General features: G+C 41.5%; 1 protein-coding gene across 2 annotated transcripts; it reads left to right on the top strand.

Annotated features, from left to right (window-relative positions):
• The first annotated feature begins 749 nt into the window (after window positions 1-749).
• On the top strand, window positions 750-20,042 carry LOC133645454 (collagen alpha-2(I) chain-like). Of its 2 annotated transcripts, none has more exons than XM_062040289.1 (10): window positions 750-787; window positions 7,697-7,741; window positions 7,809-7,848; window positions 7,908-7,961; window positions 8,027-8,098; window positions 16,196-16,336; window positions 17,984-18,108; window positions 19,006-19,080; window positions 19,183-19,316; window positions 19,497-20,042. In XM_062040289.1, exons 1-8 carry the CDS (start codon window positions 768-770, stop codon window positions 19,043-19,045), a joined length of 537 nt encoding a protein of 178 aa, XP_061896273.1. In that variant the 5' UTR covers window positions 750-767; the 3' UTR covers window positions 19,046-19,080; window positions 19,183-19,316; window positions 19,497-20,042. The 2 variants fall into 2 exon arrangements, with proteins under 2 accessions (XP_061896273.1, XP_061896272.1); XM_062040288.1 differs by having other exon boundaries at window positions 753-787; window positions 19,006-19,088.
• The last annotated feature ends 1,987 nt before the right edge of the window (window positions 20,043-22,029 follow it).

Raw genomic sequence — 22,029 nt, 5'->3', positions numbered from 1 at the left:
TTCAATTTTAGACGATTTCTCTTCTTAGTTATTATTTCTCCGGCTGTAGAAAAGAGCCGCTCACAGGGCACAGAGGAGGCGTCAGTGCGACACAGTTCGCGTATCGGTCACATGACCAAAACAGCTCATGATCGGTCACGTGACTTCCTAAAAGCGGTACGCGCACCGACACAGGGTTTTGCTCTATGAGCTCGACGCATGCGCCGATGCATCGGTATTGCCGGACCCATCACTAGTAAGTAGTTATTGAAAAAATAACTAGGAAGGAAATGTTTATTTACATGCGACAAGTCAGTTGGCAATGTTTCGGTAGAAAACCTTCATCAGGCTTGACTCGTAGACTAGCACGACAGGTAGGAGAAATTGTCCTTCGTCGAATAAAGGTCATGTAAATGGCTAGGTGCGGATAGCTATAAACCAGGGGGTAGGGTCTCCGTAATTCACTGTGTTGGACTTCAAAATAGAAGTTTTACCAAAAACAAAAGTGTAAATCAAAAGCCAACACGGCGACCCTCTGTGGCCCCAAGCTGCTATTGCAACATGCCTGCTGAAACAATAATAACAGAACAAGAAACATTGAATATTCCATCCATCCATTTCTACCGCTTGAATGTATACATATAAAATAAATATATATGAAAATATGTTAAGTAAACAAACACAATTTGACGGAAGTGACGTCCTCTCCGCGCATGCGTGGAACAACTACCAAACATTTCGAATGAAAATGGCGGGTCCTACTTGCTTCTCTACTCCCGAGTGATGCAATGTTTTGGTTTGGAGATTGGTGAGTGACTATAGCTTTATTTACATATATAACCTCTATCTCTCCTTGTAGCGACTTAGCACAACAGCTAAAATCTCGCGTTTTAAACATTGATGTTCGCGTCAAACTGCTAATCATATTTGGACGATTACTATTGCATTATAATTATTCAATAATTGTTTTAATATTCCCCCTTCATATTTATATTCTTGTTCTCCTTTACTTTTAGGTAAGCTAGTTTTTAGATAACACATTCATAAAATATTCTAAAATAAGAAAACGTGACGTCACGGAATGCCGTCAAAAAGTGACGTTGTCTTCGCGCATGCGCGGACCCCGGCCCTTGATGTATAATTACTATCGTGAAGTTTTCGACTATTTATTAGCATTCTTGCCAACCCTCCCGGATTTTCCGGGAGACTCCCGAAATTCAGCGCCTCTTCCGAAAACCTTAATTCAATGTGATTATCTTGTGTGATGACTGTATTATGACGATAGTATATATGATAGTATATATCTGTATCATCAATCAATTTAAGTGGACCCCGACTTAAACAAGTTGAAAAACTTATTGGGGTGTTACCTTTTAGTGGTCAATTGTACGGAATATGTACTTCACTGTGCAACCTACTAATAAAAGTCTCAATCAATCAAAAAACCTCCCGGTACAAATTTTCTCCCGAAAATCTCCCGATTTTCAGGCGGAGCTGGAGGCCACGCCCCTTCCAGCTCCATGCGGACCTGAGTGAGGACAGTCTGTTTTCATGTCCGCTTTCCCACTATATAAACAGCGTGCCTGCCCAATCATGTTATAAAACGTGAAAAAAAGACAATATAACATACATCCATAAACGTGGATGCATGTGAAAAAGTGCAATATATTTATCTGTACAGTAACCTATTTATTTATTTATATATGCACCTTACTGCTTCTTTTATCCTGCACTACCATGAGCTTATGTAACAAAATGATGTTCTTATCTGTACTGTAAAGTTCACATTTGAATGACAATAAAAAGGAAGTCGAAGTCTATAACATCTACGGCTGGATGGCTTTCAGCAGTACAGGACCTCCCCGTGAACTCTGAAGCGTCGTGCGCTATCTGCACCACAAGGTGGCGCCAATGGGCATACCAGGTGACGTCAGACTGTTGCGCTAACTTGTAGTTGATCGTTTAAATGTGCTAAATTTACATTTAACAGCATATATATCTGTATGTAAATAGCATGAAAGCATAAAGGATAACGTTCAAAGTTTTCATTTGAATTAAACTAATAATTAATTTAATAACACATGATTTAAAAAAACAACAACGTTACACAGTGAAATTAGTGTTATTTCTACTTTTAAAAATAGTGACAGACAATAGAACGAGGATGGACAATTCAACCCTTAACTCACTCCTTTCCTGCAAAATACATTTCACAGATGCTGCCCACACCTGTGCTCCTTCAAAGGCTGTGCTACTGGCTGCAAAGCATTGTACTTTCAAGGAGTAGATGAGTATTATGTGTGTGTATACGTGTAAATAAATGAACACTGAAATTGAAGTATTTCTTTTATTTATATATAATATATATATAATATATATATAATAATATATATATATATATATAGCTAGAATTCACTGAAAGTCAAGTATTTCATATATATGTACCGTATTTTCCGCACCATAAGGCGCCCCGTGTTATTAGCCGCACGTTTAATGAACGGCATATTTCAAAACTTTGTTTACCTATTAGCCGCCCCGTGCTATTAGCCGCACCTACGCTACGCTAAAGGGAATGTCAACAAAACAGTCAGATAGGTCAGTCAAACTTTAATAATATATTACAAACCAGCGTTCTAACAACTCTGTTCACTCCCAAAATGTAATGTGCAAATGTGCAATCACAAAAATAGTAACACTCAAAATAGTGCAGAGCAATAGCAACATCAATAACTCAACGTTGCTCATACGTTAGTGTCACGCAACACACAAAATAAACATTTAAAGCTCACTTTCTGAAGTTATTACTCATCTACAAATCCCTCAAATTCTTCTTCTTCGGTGTGCTTCACTTGTTTTTTGACACCATCTGTGATGTGGACGCGCATGCAGTCATAGATCAACAGGAACGGCGCTGCGTGAAAAAAGTCACCCGGTGTCTTCGCGTAAACGTCTATCAACCACTCGCTCATCTTTTCTTCATCCATCCATCCCTTCGAGTTAGCTTTTATGATGACGCCGGCTGGAAAGTTCTCTTTTGGCAAGGTCTTCCTTTTGAATATCACCGTGGGCGGAAGTTTCTGGCCGTTAGCATGGCAAGCTAGAACCACAGTAAAAGACGACTTCTCATTCCCTGTGGTGCGAATATCCACCGTACGTGTTCCCGTTGTATCCACAGTGCGGTTCACATGAATATCAAAAGTCAGTGGAACCTTGTACGCGTGTCTCTTAGTAGGAGACATTTTGTTGTCTTTACAGAAAAACAAATGAAATTAAATATCCGCGAGCTTCTTCTTCTACGGGGGCGGGTGCTCACCTTGGCGGTTGCTTACAGTAGAAGAAGAAGCGCTTCCTCTTCTATGGGGGCGGTTGCTTACCGTAGAAGAAGAAGCGCTTCCTCTTTTACGGGGAAAAAAGATGGCGACTGTTTACCGTAGTTGCGAGACCTAAACCTTATGAAAATAAATATGAATATTAATCCATATATAAGGCGCACCGGGTTATTAGCCGCACTGTCTGCTTTTGACAAAAATTGTGGTTTTTAGGTGCGGCTTATGGTGCGGAAAATACGGTATATACATGTATACTGTATATATATATATATATGAAATACTTGACTTGATGAATTCTAGCTGTAAATATACTCCTCCCCTCTTAACCACGCCCACACCCCCCACGCCCCCACCTCCCGAAATCGGAGGTCTCAAGGTTGGCAAGTATGTTTATTAGTAACCAGCGAAAAGGTTTATTATAAACAGAGGTCACAACATCAGAACTATATATATTATCACCCTAACCCTAACCCTTGTCAAATTGTTTTTTATATTCAACAATTTTACACATCCATGTCAAGGAAAGAAAATAAAAGCAAATACAAAGAGAATTAAAAATAATAAAAAATATGATACAATTTAAAAAAAAGGGTTAAATTAAGTCACTTGAAAACTTTTTCATAAAAATATCTATTTAAGGGTTTTTGTACTTTTAACCATTTTCCCAGATATAATTGATAATTTGAAAGCCAATTAGAAAATGTTTTTACTTTCAGAAATCATTATGTATACACATTTTTGCTTGCAGCATAATAATGTTGACAAACATTTATATGTTACTATCATTTATATATATGTCAAATTTGATCTCTTATTGTGAATGGGGACATCACCACACCCTTAGACATGTTTGTCAACACTATTATGCTGCAAGCAACAATTTTTATACATACATGTTGATTTCTGAAGTTAAAACCTACATGTTTTAATTGGCTTAATGGTTTGAAATTACCAATTAAATCTTGGAAAATGATTAAAAGTACCAAATACCTTAAATTGATATCTTTATTGAAAACATTTAAAGGGTTAGGGGTTGAATGTAGCCCTTTTTTTCTCTTTGAATTTTGTATTTTACCATGTTGTTTTATTATTTTTAACACTGTCTTTGTATTTGCTTTTATTTTCTTTCCTTGACATGTTTTGTTAAAGTCATAATTTGCTCAACCTGATGTGTAAAAAATATGTTGAAAGTGCCTTGACTTTTAATAATACCTGGGATTTATATAGCGCTTTTCTAAGTACCCAAAGCCGCTTTACATGTGGTAAGCTACTTTCGTAGCCACAGCTGCCCTGGGGTAGACTGACGGAAGCGTGGCTGCCAATTTGCGCCTACGGCCCCTCCGACCACCACCTATCATTCATTCATTCATCATTCATTCACCGGTGTGAGCGGCACCGGGGGCAAGGGTGAAGTGTCCTGCCCAAGGACACAACGGCATGGTAAGAGGCGGGGAGCGAACCTGCAACCCTCAGGTTTCTGACACGGGCGCTCTACCCACTACGCCATGCCGCCCCCTTTTATGTACATTGTGGACATGTTTGTTGTTCAAAAAAAATAGTGTAGATGTGTACCCCATCCATCCATCCATTTTCTACCGCTTGTTCCCTTCGGGGTCGCGGGGGGCGCTGGAGCCTATCTCAGCTACAATCGGGCGGAAGGAAGGCGGGGTACCCCATTGCAGGAAATTTATTCTTAAATTTTTTTGTCAGCCTTTCTCTTTTTTTTTAAAGTGTGCTCACATGCCTGCAAATGTTTAGCTAGTCCTTGGCTTGAAAATGTCTCTCCCCATAGCCCGTGTGTCGTATAGCAGCTGAAGAGTAGTTTCAAACTGAATAGCCAGCAGCCTTCAGGCTATAAACCTAGCGTTAATGAAAAAAATAACAAAAACTGCTAATTAATGACTTTATAAGCAACACGTTTGGTTACTACATACAGCAAAAATTAATCTGAGCACTCTCAAAATTTAAAATGCTAAATATCTTTAAAAAAATGACACTAGTGCAAAGGGAAACAGTGTTTCAATGGTATTTGAACCATAATGATATTAAAGGAGCTAGGCATTTTTGAAGCTCAAAACTTGTCGCTTTTTAAGACTAAGAAAATAAATGACCTACTTTTTGGAAAGTGAGCTTCAAAACATAATAAATGCATGAATAAAAAGTAAGTAACTTAAAGAAAATCACTTCATGCAATATTTTAAAACTTGATAGGTTATTTTTTATTTAATGAACCAAGTACCGACGTTACAATTAAAAATAGCTGTAACTTCCATATTTTGTTGAATTTTCAAAGAGAGTTTTGCAGTGAATCATTTAGCATTAGTATAAAACTATCGGACCATAGCAGTGGACTTTTTTCCGGATGAAATGTTACAATGTTTGTTTTGTTTGTCCGAGGCGGCGCCGGCAGCCTCACAAAAAGATTTTATGGAAGCTTATTGCATGTTGATTTATTCTACTTCTTCAGCTTAGATTTCTGAATTTCCAAGTCTCTGCTTTTCAATTGCTCCAAAAATAACCCCACGCACAGTAAGTAACGATACGCATCGCAAACGGCCGCTGCAATAGAGATAGGTAGGTCAGCGGCCTCAAGCACCTTGCACCTTTTGTTTCAGGTACCAACATATAGCATATATTGCCATTCAGACTATAAATGCATAAATGCTATCAGTTTTGGGCCATATTACCCAGCCAGACTTGTGTGCTTATTGAAGGACATTTAGCTTTTATGTTTAGACATTTCCACAAGTGAACGCATTGCAGGACTGTTCATATTGAATATTTTGTGTAAGTCCATTTTGCCGACCGTTGCGGCTCTGGACACCCTATTAGTAAATGTGAAAAATATAGACACCAAAATGTGCTATGTTGAACCACTTATGTTCTATTTTTTTACTGTAATACTTTGGTACACTTTGTCATCCATAACACAAAGCTGACACTAAGGCCATGTCCACTTGAACAGAGATACCTAATAAACACATAATAAATAAACTCTGTGTTTAGGCCTCTTGTCCTCTTTAAAAATGCAGACTTTTGCAAGCGCAGGTCAAAGTGTAGAGTTCCAAAACCCTCCGCTGAGCGTATGCGTGTACACGGCACAACTTGTGATGACGTCACGGTTGTGTCATTTCCAAGCTCAACAACACTGCCTTGCTGCCTTTAAACACACTACAAGATGATTTATTGTATGTTTGAACGTAAATGTGCTGCTATTTTCACTCAACATGAATTAAAAAAAGACACATTAAAATGGGCTTTGCGACACTGTTTTGGATATGATGGCTATGGAACCTCCACCTGATGGCACAACTTTGACAAGCAAGACTTTTTGCTCTGTGTCATAAGAAAGGTGCAACATTATCTTATGTTTTTAGTCCTTGTTTAACGACAAGTCATGAAGTTAACTTGCGTGTCTTGCTACCATTATTGTAGATTGAGCCGGGCGCGACCGTGCACGCACTTAAAGAGCGACCAAGCAACAACAAAAAAACAATGTAACGTCATCCTTGTAGTGTGTACTGATGTTAAAGACAATATACACTTCATTACACATATACCATATCATTATATCCATGATTAAATGCTTTATAATTCCCTTAAACATGCAAAATGGTTTCCTTAGTGCGTGCTGATTTGATAAATATTGTGGACTTCACTGCACATGTAATACATCACCATGTTGCTGAACATGTTATAATTCTATCATTCGCTCTTTAATAATGTTCCCAGGGCTCTGTGTACGTGCAGGCTGGGTTTAAAGATAATGTACATGTCATTGTGCGTCTAGTATTTCACAATACAAATAGTAAGAGGTGTAATGCCACCATTTGTCAGGCTTCTGATTGGACAACATGTGCATGACAGCAGGTGTATGTGTTTGTGTAAGTTTGGTCTTTAATGTCTGTTGAGTATTTTTTTTACAAAAAAAAAAATTATCAAAACGGTGCCCGCATACTTTGACTTTTTGGTGAAAAAGTTTAGACACCCGTGTGTCAACATTTATATTCCAATAATTTTTTTGTTGAAATGCTTGTTCCCCTGACTTATGACTTTAAAAGCAAACATGTAAAGGTTGTTCTCCAAGTACCACTTCAGGAAAAACAACTTTGCTCTCCAAGTGCCACCATAATGACCAACATTGAAATACAGTTGTGTAGTGGCCATAAGTATTCATTGAATATTTTTGCCCACAGTTTGAACAGTAACACTGTGTTTGCATATTTATGTCATTCTTTGTCGTACCACAGTTAGAGAATCACTGGCTTAGGGAATTGTGTAATACTATCATGAGGTGATTATACATTCAAATGCACTGTAACATGTGGTCCTAAATAAAGACTATGTACTAGTACATGTGTATGATTGTGCTGCGTTTCTCTCTCTAGGGATTACCTGGTAGTCCAGGGGCCAAAGGTGGACCTGGAGTTCAAGTAAGCACTATTCAATCAAACTTTCTACATCATGTACTTCACTTTTAACCACTTTTTCTCTTGCTAGGGTGAGCCTGGTCCCAGAGGTCATGCCGGCATGTCCAGAGGTAAATACTTTTGTCAATAACACTGACTCCAGATACTCACCTCATATGTGTAACTGCAGGGAGACCGAGGTCAGCGCGGTCCAGTGGCTCCACAAGGATTAGTCGGAAAGGCTGTAAGTTTTTTGCAATACATTGTGTTGAAAGTACAATACTTATTCATTGTTCTCATATATGACAGGGAAGCAAAGGAGAGAGAGGACCGATGGGTGTTCCAGGTGCTCAAGGTCTGAGTGGAACCAAAGGAGACAAGGTATGTGGTGAAAGAGTCCACCAGGGGGCAGTGTTTACCCAGGAGTTAAATACAAGTCATACATTCAAGCAAGATGAAATAGTTCTGTCTTTGTAGTGCTTCAGTACTTTGAATTTATTCTGAAGATAGTATATTATATAAGTATTTAGCAATACTTACAATTTCTTCTAAAGATAGTATAACATGTGTTTCTGTCCTTGTAGTACATCATTATGCTGTCTTTATTTTTTATTAAATCATAAAAAACACAAGATACACTTACAATTAGTGCACCAACCCACAAAATCTCCCTCCCCCATTTACACTCATTCACACAAAAGGGTTGTTTCTTTCTGTTATTAATATTCTGCTTCCTACAATATATATCAATACAGTCTGCAAGGGATACAGTCCGTAAGCACACATGATTGTGCGTGCTGCTGCTCCACTAATAGTACTAACCTTTAACAGTTAATTTGACTCATTTTCATTCATTACTAGTTTATCTGTAACTGTTTTTATATTGTTTTACTTTCTTTTTTATTCAAGAAAATGTTTTTAATATATTTATCTTATTTTATTTTATTAATGTAAAAAAAAAGGATCTTCTCTTTACCAGACCTGGTTGCCAATGAAATTAGATTGTTTAAAGGGTTCTTAAAACCAGGTCCAGTCCAGATTATGTCCAGGTCGCACAACAACCGATTGCATATAATCTATAAACAAAATTACATTTTCAAAATAAGCATTTATTTACAGTTCAGATTATGTCCAGGTGGGACTCAGTAACACACCTTCATTTATGTCCACTCAAATGAGGAAACACAACAACACATTGCATATATCTGTAAACAAAATTACATTTTCAAAATAAGCATTTGAGGACTTCCCATCTTTTTTTTAATGTTTTTTGGCCTCATTATCGGTTTCAACCATGTAACTTTCTTAAAGTTAAGAAATACTGAATACATGTTTTAAAGAGAATAATACTAAGTGAATATCTGTTTTTGGCCTTAAAAATAAATCTTTTACCGAGTACTATAATTAAATTGACTAAGTCATGACTGTCAATGAACTCTCCTAAAATAACAAACCACATCAAGCTTCATAAACAAACCAATCCTTAAACACATTTTTTCTACTTCCACCCAAAAGGAAGACACAATATGACAAAACAAAGACACAATATGACAAAAGGAAGACACAATATGACAATACCAAAACAAATGCAGGGTGGATTCAGACTCCTGACAACAAAATCGGCAATCATCCGACTCTGTCGCATTCCATAGTTTTAACATTTTTCTCATGGGTAAGAAGTTAAAAATAATATTAATTTGAAAATAACGATTTTGCACATGGATAGTAGTTTTGTAGATTAATTTGAATATGGCATCAGTCAAAAAAGTCCTCCCATTTTCCATGAGTTATATGAGGCAGCCTTCAACGATTTCTCTATTAAAAAAAAAAATATATTTTTCTATTTATTTTAGTTCCTTTTTGCCAACTAGAATTTCTTATTAGAGGTTTACAAACTAATAATTTAGTAGTTCCATAATTAATTATTTGTTTCCATCTTTTCCCAATTACTCCAGTTAGTTGATTAAAAGAAAAGCTTGAACAAGCATCACCATACATACCATATTTTTCGGAGTATAAATCGCACCGAAGTATAAGTCGCACCTGCCGAAAATGCATAATAAAGAAGGAAAAAAACATATATAAATCGCACTGGCCAAACTATGAAAAAAACTGCGACTTATAGTCCGAAAAATACGGTAGTTGTAAATTCATCATACTTCATCATCTTACCATTCTCATTGATGATATCATTGACAAATATATCATTCATCATACTTCATAATCTTACCGTTCTCATTGATGATAATATTGACAAAAATGATTCCTCTTTCAAACATATTTTTCCAAAAGAAAGGCTTTCCATCCATTACAATATTAGAGTTTATTCATATTATCTGCTGCAAAATGTCATCTCTTTTTTCTGGCACATGAAATTGAAAACACCACCATGAGTGGATTGTTTCCTTTATGAAGCCCGCCATGTTTCATGAGTGGATTGTTTCCTTTATGAAGCCCGCCATGTTTCATGAGTGGATTGTTTCCTTTATGAAGCCCACCATGTTTCATGAGTGGATTGTTTCCTTTATGAAGCCCGCCATGTTTCATGAGTGGATTGTTTCCTTTATGAAGCCCGCCATGTTTCATGAGTGGATTGTTTCCTTTATGAAGCCCGCCATGTTTCATGAGTGGATTGTTTCCTTTATGAAGCCTGCCATGTTTCATGAGTGGATTGTTTCCTTTATGAAGCCCGCCATGTTTCATGAGTGGATTGTTTCCTTTATGAAGCCCGCCATGTTTCATGAGTGGATTGTTTCCTTTATGAAGCCCGCCATGTTTCATGAGTGGATTGTTTCCTTTATGAAGCCCGCCATGTTTCATGAGTGGATTGTTTCCTTTATGAAGCCCGCCATGTTTCATGAGTGGATTGTTTCCTTTATGAAGCCCGCCATGTTTCATGAGTGGATTGTTTCCTTTATGAAGCCCGCCATGTTTCATGAGTGGATTGTTTCCTTTATGAAGCCCGCCATGTTTCATGAGTGGATTGTTTCCTTAATGAAGCCCGCCATGTTTCATGAGTGGATTGTTTCCTTAATGAAGCCCGCCATGTTTCATGAGTGGATTGTTTCCTTAATGAAGCCCGCCATGTTTCCCAGCAGACTCTCTACATAAGGAAAATGGGAGGGCATCACTTTTAAAAACGGATACAATTTATTTTGATACAGTGCATGCTTTTTGTCCAACAGGACACTTGTGTACCACTCAGTGTTTTAATACGTCTTTGGAACAATTTGCTATTACTTTTACCATCATATTTGTACATGTCCTATTTGCTGATGTTGCTCTGTTGTTGTTGTTGTGTTTGCTGTTGTTGTTTTTGTCTCTCTGTCTAATCCCCCTCTTGTCCCCACAATTCCCCCCTCTGTCTTCCTTTTTCTCTTTCTATCCCCTCCTGCTCCGGCCCGGCTGCACCAAATGATAATATAAATACATTTAATAAAGTCAAATACAAATAAGGCAACAAGAGAAGTATCCTACACTTCTCTTTTGTAAAGTAAATGTGAACAGCCGATATGGGCATCTACATCTACTATATGATCATCTACATCTACTATATGATCATCTACATCTACTATATGATCATCTACATCTACTATATGATCATCTACATCTACTATATGATCATCTACATCTACTATATGATCATCTACATCTACTATATGATCATCTACATCTACTATATGATCATCTACATCTACTATATGATTTGCCTGAGGAGCTGGACAGGACAAAAAAAAACAACAAAAAAAACCAACTTGTTTTTTTTCCTTCAGCCACATAAATATAAGTTTTCTTTTTCTGTTGTCTGCAAGACCATTGCAATTATAACTAATTATTCCAACTTCATTATCGTTCCTATAAACCACATGACCTGAGTAAATTCATTATATATTTTATTGAATGTCTTAACACCATAAGTTTCATAGACATGAAAATCTTGTAACTAAAAACTGCAGCATCACCTGCTATTTACCAGGAAACCAAGATCCCCTCTAATAAAGCCACAGACACACCATTCACACCACAGTATACAAGACAAACAAACACGTACACCCCAACATATATTATTCGCTGACCAATTCCCAACATCTATCTATATTGTCCAGTCCCAGAATAAACTAAAAAGCTCCAAAACAAAATGTCAATTCTTATCCGTCAAGTTGTCACCACGGCGATGTCGCGATGACGCAATCACTGCTCTACATTATTGTTCCTCACATGCTTCTGTACAGCTCACCGTTAACGTACAGTTTATGGAAAACAAGACGAGCTTGTTGTCCTTTCTGCCTAAAGGACTTCATAATTGGAATTAACTTACGTGGTTTCTCCACCACCTGGATTGGGTATTGGCTGGTCATGAAGAATGTAGTAACTTTCAGTCTTCTGGAGAGAGCAAGCACTCCATCTTTGCATTTGGAGTTAGTAAACTTTACAAGCATAGGTCTCGGTCTAGCATCCTCCTTGCGTTTGCCAATCCTGTTTGCTCGTTCCATTTGGATCCTCTTGACTTCTTCCTCCGAGATGCCGAGTTGCTCCTGCAGAAAGGCTCTGACGAGGTTCTCCGTGATGCTGTAAGTTTCTCCTACATCTTCATGATCAGCAGCTTGTCTCGCATGCTCCTGCAGCGGAGTTCTAACAAGTCCGCCTGTTACTCCCTCCGAGGTCTTAATCTAGGCTCAAGTTGTTCATTTTTCTCAGACATTTATTTTCAGCCACGCCTTCTTCTCGTAACAACGATGCCAACACAATGCCAAAAATAATGCCGTCAGAACTAATAAATAAGAAAAACAGAACTTACAATTAGTCTGACATCCAATAACATAAAACACATTGATTTCACATACATATCAGAAAGAAACTTACCTCATTGGCCTCACAAACTCTGAGGGAATAAAGTTTCCCTCCATTAACTTCTTTCATCAAATGCTTGCTGTCTCATGCTGCTTCCCTTATTCCGTCACATATTCATTGTCCCCCCAACAATGTGACCAAACCGGAACAAAAAATATGTTCCTCTCCAATTTACATGGGTTTTGTAACAAAAATAAAGTTAACGTATACTTGCATGAAATTACCAAAGAAAATACATTTTTAATCACATTTTATGTAAATATGAACTTATATTTATACATTGTATTTATTTATTCTAACTAACTATGAAATGATATAACATAAATACAATGTGCTTCTGTCAGCAGCTACACCGCCTTTAATTTCTCGCTCTCCGTAGTCAGTCTAGTAGTTTTGAGTTTCAGGCTTGTTAACTCAACTTTTAGTGTTATCTGTTCCTTTTTTATCTCCACCATTTCAGCGTGATTGTACTCGACTGATTTTTTACAGTTCTGAAACGTCAGTTTTTAGTTCATCCAAAATGTCCAGTTTTCAAAGTTTTTCAACCATAGCTTGCAACATTTTTCGATCGTCCGGAATAAACGTTGTATTTTCGTCCAAATCACTAGAGGACAATTGATCACGGACGCGTTTAGATTCTTTTGATCCGCGCTGTGGCATGGTTGCAGGGGAACGATGGGCCACTCGGCGTTCGAGGCACCTTATCTTCAGCCAAATCACCCTTGTGAGTAGTATATATCTCACCAATTGCAGAGAGGTGGATATATATAGCGTAAACCACTTCAAATCTTGTGTCACTGGCGCGTTGATGCCATTTATAACATTACATACTGGGACTTGTGTAGAGACGGTCTCAGCTCACGTTGCTCACGGCGGCCTAACCCTAAACCATTATGCTCGCTTTTAAACTTGGTATATTATATACGTATTTCTGTCCTTGTACTGTAGTGCATCAATACATACACTGTCTTTGAAATATAGTATGTGTTTCTATCCTTGTACTGTAGTACATCAATACTCCCAAAGATAGCATATACGTATGTATTTACACTTTCTCCTAAAGATAGTATAATATATAAGTAATTATGTCCTTGTACTGTAATTAATACACTCTTCTAAAGTAGTATATTATATAAGTATTGCAGTATATCAATACATAAACTTTCTTCTAAAGATAGTATATTATACGTCTTTGTATTGTACATCAATACTAAATTGTCCTAAATGTAGTATATTATGTAAGTATTTCAGTACATCAATACATACACTTTCTTCTATATAAGTACTTCAGTACATAAATACCTACACTTTTTTCTAAAGATAGTAAATTATATAAGTATTTCAGTATATCAATACTTAGTTTCTTCTAAAGATACAATGTGTAAGTATTTATGTCGTTGTACTGTAGAACATCAATACATAAACTTTCTTCTAAAGATTATATAAGTATTTCTCTCCTTGTATTGTAGTACATCATTACTTAAATTGTGTGTTTCTGTCCTTGTACTGTAGTACATCAATACTTACACTTTCCTCTAAAGATAGTGTATTATATAATTATTTCAGTACTTCAATACTTGCACTTTCTCCTAAAGGTAGTATATTATATGTATTTCTGTCCTTGCACTGTAGTACATCAATACTTACACTTTCTCCTTAAGGTAATATATTATGTAAGTATTTCAGTACATCAATACTTACACTTCTTCTAAAGATAGTATATTATAAAAGTGATTCTGTCCTTGCACATCAGTACTTACACTTTCTCCTAAAGGTAGTATACTACATAAGTATTTCAGTACATCAATACATACACTTTTTTGTAAAGATTGTACCGTATTTTCCGCACCATAAGCCGCACCTAAAAACCACACATTTTCTCAAAAGCTGACAGTGCGGCTTATAACCCGGTGCGCTTTATATATGGATTAATATTAATATTTATTTTCATAAAGTTTAGGTCTCGCAACTACGGTAAACAGCCGCCATCTTTTTTCCCCGAAGAAGAGGAAGCGCTTCTTCTTCTACGGTAAGCAACCGCCTCCATAGAAGAGGAAGCGCTTCTTCTTCTACTGTAAGCAACCGCCAAGGTGAGCACCCGCCCCCGTAGAAGAAGAAGCGTGCGGATATTTCATTTCATTTGTGTGTTTCTGTAAAGACCACAAAATGTCTCCTACTAAGAGACACGCGTACAAGGTTCCACTGACTTTTGATATTCATGTGAACCGCACTGTGTATACAACGGGAACACGTACGGTGAATATTCGCACCACAGGGAATGAGAAGTCGTCTTTTACTGTGGTTCTAGCTAGCCATGCTAACGGCCAGAAACTTCCACCCACGGTGATATTCAAAAGGAAGACCTTGCCAAAAGAGAACTTTCCAGCCGGCGTCATCATAAAAGCTAACTGGAAGGGATGGATGGATGAAGAAAAGATGGTTGATAGACGTTTACGCGAAGAGACCGAGTGACTTTTTTCACGCAGCTCCGTCCCTGTTGATCTACGACTGCATGCGCGTCCACATCACAGATGGTGCCAAAAAACAAGTGAAGCACACCGAAGAAGAAGAATTTGAGGGATTTGTGGATGAGTAATAACTTCAGAAAGTGAGCTTTAAATGTTTATTTTGTGTGTTGTGTGACACTAACGTATGAGCAACGTTGAGTTATTGATGTTGCTATTGCTCTGCACTATTTTGAGTGTTACTATTTTTGTGATTGCACATTAGCACATTACATTTTGGGAGTGAACAGAGTTGTTAGAACGCTGGTTTGTAATATATTATTAAAGTTTGACTGACCTATCTGACTGTTTTTTTGACGTTCCCTTTAGCGCAGCGTAGGTGCGGCTAATAACACGGTTAGGGTTAGGGTTAGGGTTAGGGGTTAGGGTTAGGGTTATGGTAAGGATTTAGGGTTAGGGTTAGGGTTAGGGTTGGGGTTAGGGTTAGGGTTAGGGTTAGGGTTGGGGGAGGGGTTAGGGTTAGGGTTAGGGTTAGGGTTAGGGTTAGGTGTTGTTGGGTTAGGGTTAGGGAAAGGGGGATGGGCAAGGATGCACTGTCCTGCTTCAGCCCGTGCCGGTAACGTCAAGCTCCAACGGTAGGCCCTCAGGGCACCCTGCAAGAAAGAAATCACAAAAGCATTAGATGTGATGTCAAACACATGTTGGACCTGATTCCAGCGACGCGTTTCGGCCTGTCAGGCCTCATCAGGCTGGCTGCGGCTTCTCCATGTTTTCTCTGCAGCGTGATGTCCTCTCATCGAGCGCTGTGAGGGAGATGTGCCTGTCTCAGGAATGGAGGAGGTTTTGAGCAGGAAGGGGGCGGGGCTGACACCCTCCACATCAAGGCAAAAAGATATATGCCTTGATCTCCCTCAAACTCCTATTTACAATGTGTTTAAAACAAGGGTTAGGGTTAGGGGTAGGGTTAGGGTTAGGGTTAGGGTTAGGGTTAGGTTTATGGTAAGGATTTAGGGTTAGGGTTAGGGTTAGGGTTAGGGTTAGGGTTGGGGGAGGGGTTAGGGTTAGGGTTAGGGTTGGGGGAGGGGTTAGGGTTAGGGTTAGGAGAAGGGGATGTGCACTGTCCGTCTACAATCCAACGGACTGACACTTACATCTCATTTAGGCCCCCCGGATGTCTGGTGCCCAATTTGGAGATCCACAGGAGCTCTGCCCTGTGACGTTGGGCGAGGCTCCATTTAGGATCCGTCTCTGCGACAGTCACCCGGACGGAAGACCATCCGTGCAGGAGGAAATGCTGAACCAGGTGAGTGTTGGTATTTTTTTGTCTAACAATGTTGTATTTGTGCTGGGCGAATCTCCTGGCTAAGGTATTGCCCGTCTCGCCCACGTACATACACCCACATTGCTGACAACGGATGACATACACACAGTTCTGTGTGTGTCGGCCGCCACGGCACAACGGCTGGAAAACCTTGCGGTTATGGGGGTTCACCAACCATTGTGAGTGGCGGACAAGGGCGTCCCTCTTGGTGGAGGGCGGGTCTCTCAATGAGCAGACCCTGGCCCTGACCAACTGATCATTCAAGTTGGGGTTCTTGCGGTAGGCCGGCACCACATAGCGACCAGGCAGCCTCCCACTACTCTCCACAAAGACCCGGAAGTGGTTTTTGACCTTCCAGGCGGCCCGCGCAGCCGAGGGAGAGTAGGTGGTGATCAGAGGAATCATGTCTGTCCCAGGGGGAGGTCCCCTAGGGTCCAAGAAGCCCCTCAACTGCCGTCTGAGGAAGGACCTGGAATAGCCCCTCCTCATCAGAGCAGAAAAGAGGGTCCTCGAGGCCCCCAGGAAGTCCTCCCGTCTGGTTTAGATACGATGAAACCTCAATAATTGGGATTTCACCAACCCCGCAAAGGTATGCGTGGGGTGGAAGCTGCTTCTGTAAAGGAGCGCATGGGTGTCGGTCTCCTTGAAGAACACCCGGATGTCCAAGTGTTGCGTAATAGCAAAGTCGGGACCCTTGAATGTAGTGGTGTCCAAAAAGTCGACAGAAGTACTGCTAATGGTCGACTTGATGGTGATATTTTTGTTGTGAGTGTTAAGCGTGTTCAAAAACACGCTGAACTCCTCACTGGAATGCGTCCAAACACCCCAGATGTCATCCAGGTACCGAAAATAATAAAGGGGACGTTTTGGGCAGGCGGCCAAAGCAGAGGTCTCCCACTCTGCCATAAAAATGTTGGCATACGCCGGTGCAAATTTCTTGCCCATAGCAGTGCCCTTAATTTGGAGGTAGAAACGACCGTCAAACTCAAAGTCGTTTCTCCTCAAATTAATTTCAAGGAGCTGTAGGATCTCCTTCTCGGGCCTGCTGACGTCGCGGTACTTGTAGAAGACATTTTTGACAGCCTGAATACCCTCATCGATGTCGATGTTTGTATACAGGCTGTCAATGTCTATGGTGAACAGGATGGCATCTGGGGGAATGTTCACACTCTTGATTTTATCTATAAAGTCATAGGTATCTCTGAGGTAGCTGTCGTGCAGAACGGAGAGCGGAGTTAAAAAATGGTCGATAAACTCTGCCGTTCTGTACGTCTCGCTGCCGCAGTCAGACACAATGGGGCGGCCCGGAGGGATCTCGTGGGGCTTGCTCCACTTGTCTGGCTCCTTGTGAATTTTAGGGAGCATGTAAAACCTGCGGGGGCGAGGATCACGCTCCCCCATGAGATACCTCTGTTGTTTAAAATTTATGAATTTTTTGAGGCGAAGATTATCCAGAATCTTGCCTACCATGGGGATGGTCTGGGGATAAATTGGTTCCGGCAGTGGTTTGTAATACGTCATGTCACTCAACTGCCGGGAACCCTCCCATAAATATTGTGACCTGTCAAAAATGACAACAGCACTCCCCTTGTCAGCTGGTTTGATGACAATGTGCTTGTTTCTTTTTAGATTTTGAAGGGCCTCAACTTCTTCCGGTGTCAAATTGGGAGCGACCGCAGGTGCGCAGCCCGAACCGGACACGGAAAGCCCATCGGACCGGACCATAGCCTGGAATTCCGGAGGCATAAGTCCAGGTGAGGGCTCCCAGCCGGAGCGGGCTGTGAAAGGTGTGGGTCCTGGAGAATCTTGATTCTCATAATACACCTCAAGTTTGACACGTCTATGGTAGCGCTGGAGGTCAAATTGAAGTTGATGATGCCAGTCGCTACTGAGGTTAGTGGAAGGAATAAAGTTGAGGCCCTTATTAAGGAGGGAGATGTGTGACGGGGTTGGCGTGAAATTACGGGCCAAATTTATCACGTTCTTATTACCCCCCCGAACCAACGGGATTATGGGGATGCCAAGTTTAAAAACTCAAGCCAGTGCTTGAGCATCGACTTGGCAGTGTCCTGAGTCCAGTGGATCAGGTCAGGTTGGGTCTCAAAGTCCCGGCCGTCGAGAGCCGGGATGTGAGCGTAATTGTTCCTGATGCAAAGATTCAGCAGCCCAAGGTTGGCTTTTTGCTCAGCGGGCAGGGCTGCCGAAAAATTGATCAGGGGGATTAGCACTCGGGCCCGTGGGAAGGTAAGCGCGGCTGCCCTGAGTGCCCCTTGGAGCTGCTTAATAGCAGTCTCCTTCACTTTCTGCTCACGGTGATGGATCCCAAAGGAAAGTACCAACACTTCCACCGGGACAGCAATTATGGTTTTGCGCAGGATGGCCTCCGCGTGTCGAAAATTGGCGTCCGGGTAACTATCGATCTGAAGGTCGTCGATATAAAAAGGAGGAAGATGAGAGAGATTGCAGTCGCCGATCATCAAGTACTTCTTGGTGGCCGACAACTTCCAATCCATCATCCTCCTCTGAGAGCCCATATGTCTAGTGGGTCTACGGGGGGAGGAGCAGGTAACATCCTCTACCAACTGGACACAATCTGAAATAGACAGTGGAGTACCTGGGACCAAAGGCTCCCCATGTGGTTTCTTTTTTAGTGTCCCGGGGAACAAATGTGACCAATCGGGGGACTCCTGAGGAAGCATCTCCCCAGGGAGCGTCTTCCGCAAAAGGTATGAAGGTGAGTCTTCACAGTCCTCCCTAGGGGTCCCGGAAAGTGTGGGCCCCTGTGGTGAAAATTCACCTTGTGGTGTCGTCTCATCTTCCATGTGAAGCTGGAGCGGGGATGAGACGGGGGTAGCGGCGGCCACAGGAGAGATGCTTGGGGACAGCATCGAAGCAAGATCCTGTCCCTGTTCCTGGTCCTGAAGATCAATGAGGAGGGGCGAATGAAGCGTGGGCCCCATTGGTGAGTAACCGTAGTACTCAGTCTGAGTGGGGGTCTCCTGGGTTTTGCTTTCCCCGGAGACTGTGAACCCACTTGTGGGGGTATCCTGGGTGTTGTTTTGCCCAGAGACTGTGGACCCACGTGGTGATTCATCGTCGTCCTCGGTCTGAGTGGGGGTGTCCTGTGTGTCTTGTCTTGCAGGTGATCCCAGAGGAAGTAGCCTGCGACGTGCAGGAATGGGCCGGGTCGGGAGATCCTCACCGATGCTGTCTTTGGCGGGTCTGCTGTCCGGAGCTCGGCGCGTGGTCATCCTCTGCTCCTTGGGAGGTTCCGCCACTGCAGGAGTCGGCGGCCGGCGAGGAAGGAAGATGGGGGCCATCCGGATTGGAGGGATTGCTGGACGGTCCGCCTCGGGAGACCAATCTGGGGCGACAGCGTCGGTGCTGGTAGCCACCGAAGCCCGAGTGACTATCTGAGCTGGGGGGCTTCTTGCCCGTGCCAAGTCAGGAGCCCCAACTGGGCCCATAGGGTCAGTGAGGGTACCCACCGATACCAGGGTGGTAGTCTGGACCGGTATAGACCGGGCCGGGTGTACCACCTCCGGTGCCGGGGTGGCAGCCTGGACTGGTAAGGGCTGGGCCGGGCGTGCCCCCCCAGCGTTGACAGAGGGGTCGGCAAAGGCTGCGACAATGAGGGCCTCGGCCTGCTTGAGGGTGTCCCCCAACAATCTCTTCCCCAAGTGTTTTTTTGCCCATGTAACAGCCAGCTCAAAAGCGGGTCTCCAACTCTCGTGAATAAAACTGGTTATCTTGCCCAATTCTTTTTCCAGAGTGTCATTGTAATGTTGTCTTAAAATTTCGACAGTTGTTGATGCCCAAGTATTGGCATTGGCCCTGATCAAAACCTCAATCTCAATGTTGGTGACCGCTGGTTTAATCATAGTGGCCAGCGTCTCACGCATTTTTATTATGGATTGGGGGTAAGTGTCTTTAGTAACATTGATAAGGTGATGTGTGATTTTAACAATGTTATAAAAACACTGGGCTTTTAAATTCCCCTCCATGGAAATTGGGGAATTGTCCGGGGGTGCCTTCTTCCGAGAAGCGTTCTGTTGCTTCTTGCCCTTTTTGCCCTTCTTCTTGGGACGGGGAGGAACGCGGGGACGTCCTTGAGGTGAATATTCCGGTAAGACATATTGCCTTGAAGGTACAAAGTCCCTGTCTCTGCTGGAATATTGACGCGGCCCCTCCCTCCTGGAAGAGTCCTGGCGCCTCCCGAGTGGACGAGGAGGATTGCGGGGACGTCTTGGAGGTGAAAAATGTGGTCTCAAATATCCAGGAGAGTGATGTCTTGAAGGCACAAAGTTATTTTGTGCTGGGCGTGTGTTCCACCCACATCATTCCACTGGGGGGCGCTGGCGCGCTCCTCTTGGAATTCGTCTTCAAAATGGCGGCGTGTCTGCGGGTAGGGGCGAACGGGAAGGGAATTGAGGTATCCCCGTACCACATCCGCATAAGTCATTGGGGGCAGCTGCTCGTGCGGCTCAGGAAAATTATCCTCATAATCATAATAATCCTGATGGTCATCATAATAATCCTCTGAATAAGTAGGCCACTCTGGAGGCGCAGCCTGCTGTCCCGGTCCGCGCCTTCGCCCCGACCAAACAGGAAGCCGTGCACCATCGTACCATCGTGACATTATTTAAAATTATAATTTTAATGCCGCTGGTGTAGATGGTAGTGAAAATGGTTTGCGAAACAAAAATGCGTTCGCTTTGTAAAAACAAAAATTGTCTTTATCCGTTCCTTTTGTAAACAAAGAGGAACGGCGTGCTCGTGGGCGGGACTTCCGCCGGGGTCAAGGGGAGCACTTCCGGTCTATGGCTGATAGCATTTAGCAAGCAACCGATGTCTTTGGTTGCAAAAATATGCTAAACATCGCGCTAATAAGCCACCGGACAATATCGTGAATAATCATAGCACATGTAGTATCAAAAATAGGCTGTTTATTTACAGAAAATAGCGACTAGAGGAACGAAAGCGTCGCTCCTCGCCCAGGCCAGCTGGACTCGGTGAGTAAACAAACAGAGAAAAAATACTACAATGTGTATAAAAAATATGAAAAGTAGAAAAGAAGTATATTTACATGAAACGAGTCAGATGGCAACGTTTCGGTAGAATACCTTCATCAGGCCTGACTCGTTTGTAAAGAGTTAGCAGGTTAGCACGACAGGTATTGATTGATTGATTGATTGAGACTTTTATTAGTAGGTTGCACAGTGAAGTACATATTCCGTACAATTGACCACTAAATGGTAACACCCGAATAAGTTTTTCAACTTGTTTAAGTCGGGGTCCACTTAAATTGATTCATGATACAGATATATACTATCATATATACTATCATCATAATACAGTCATCGCACAAGATAATCACATTGAATTATTTACATTATTTACAATCAGGAGTGTGGAGGGGGGGTGGGGTGGGGGGGGGGGGGGATATGGACATCAAGTAGTGGACATAGAGAGAGAGAGAGAGAGAGAGAGAGAGATCAGAAGGCATAAGAAAAAGAATCTGCATTTGATTGTTTACATTTGATTATTAGCAATCCGGGGAGGGTGTTAGTTTAGGGTTGAAGCTGCCTGGAGGTGAACTTTTATAGCGGTTTTGAAGGAGGATAGAGATGCCCTTTCTTTTATACCTGTTGGGAGCGCATTCCACATTGATGTGG

The sequence above is a fragment of the Entelurus aequoreus genome, unplaced genomic scaffold, assembly GCF_033978785.1.
Source record: "Entelurus aequoreus isolate RoL-2023_Sb unplaced genomic scaffold, RoL_Eaeq_v1.1 HiC_scaffold_104, whole genome shotgun sequence".
NCBI classification, from domain to species: domain Eukaryota; kingdom Metazoa; phylum Chordata; class Actinopteri; order Syngnathiformes; family Syngnathidae; genus Entelurus; species Entelurus aequoreus.
The sequence above is the reverse complement of the archived record's forward strand: the minus strand, read 5'-3'. Positions and strand labels throughout refer to the sequence as shown.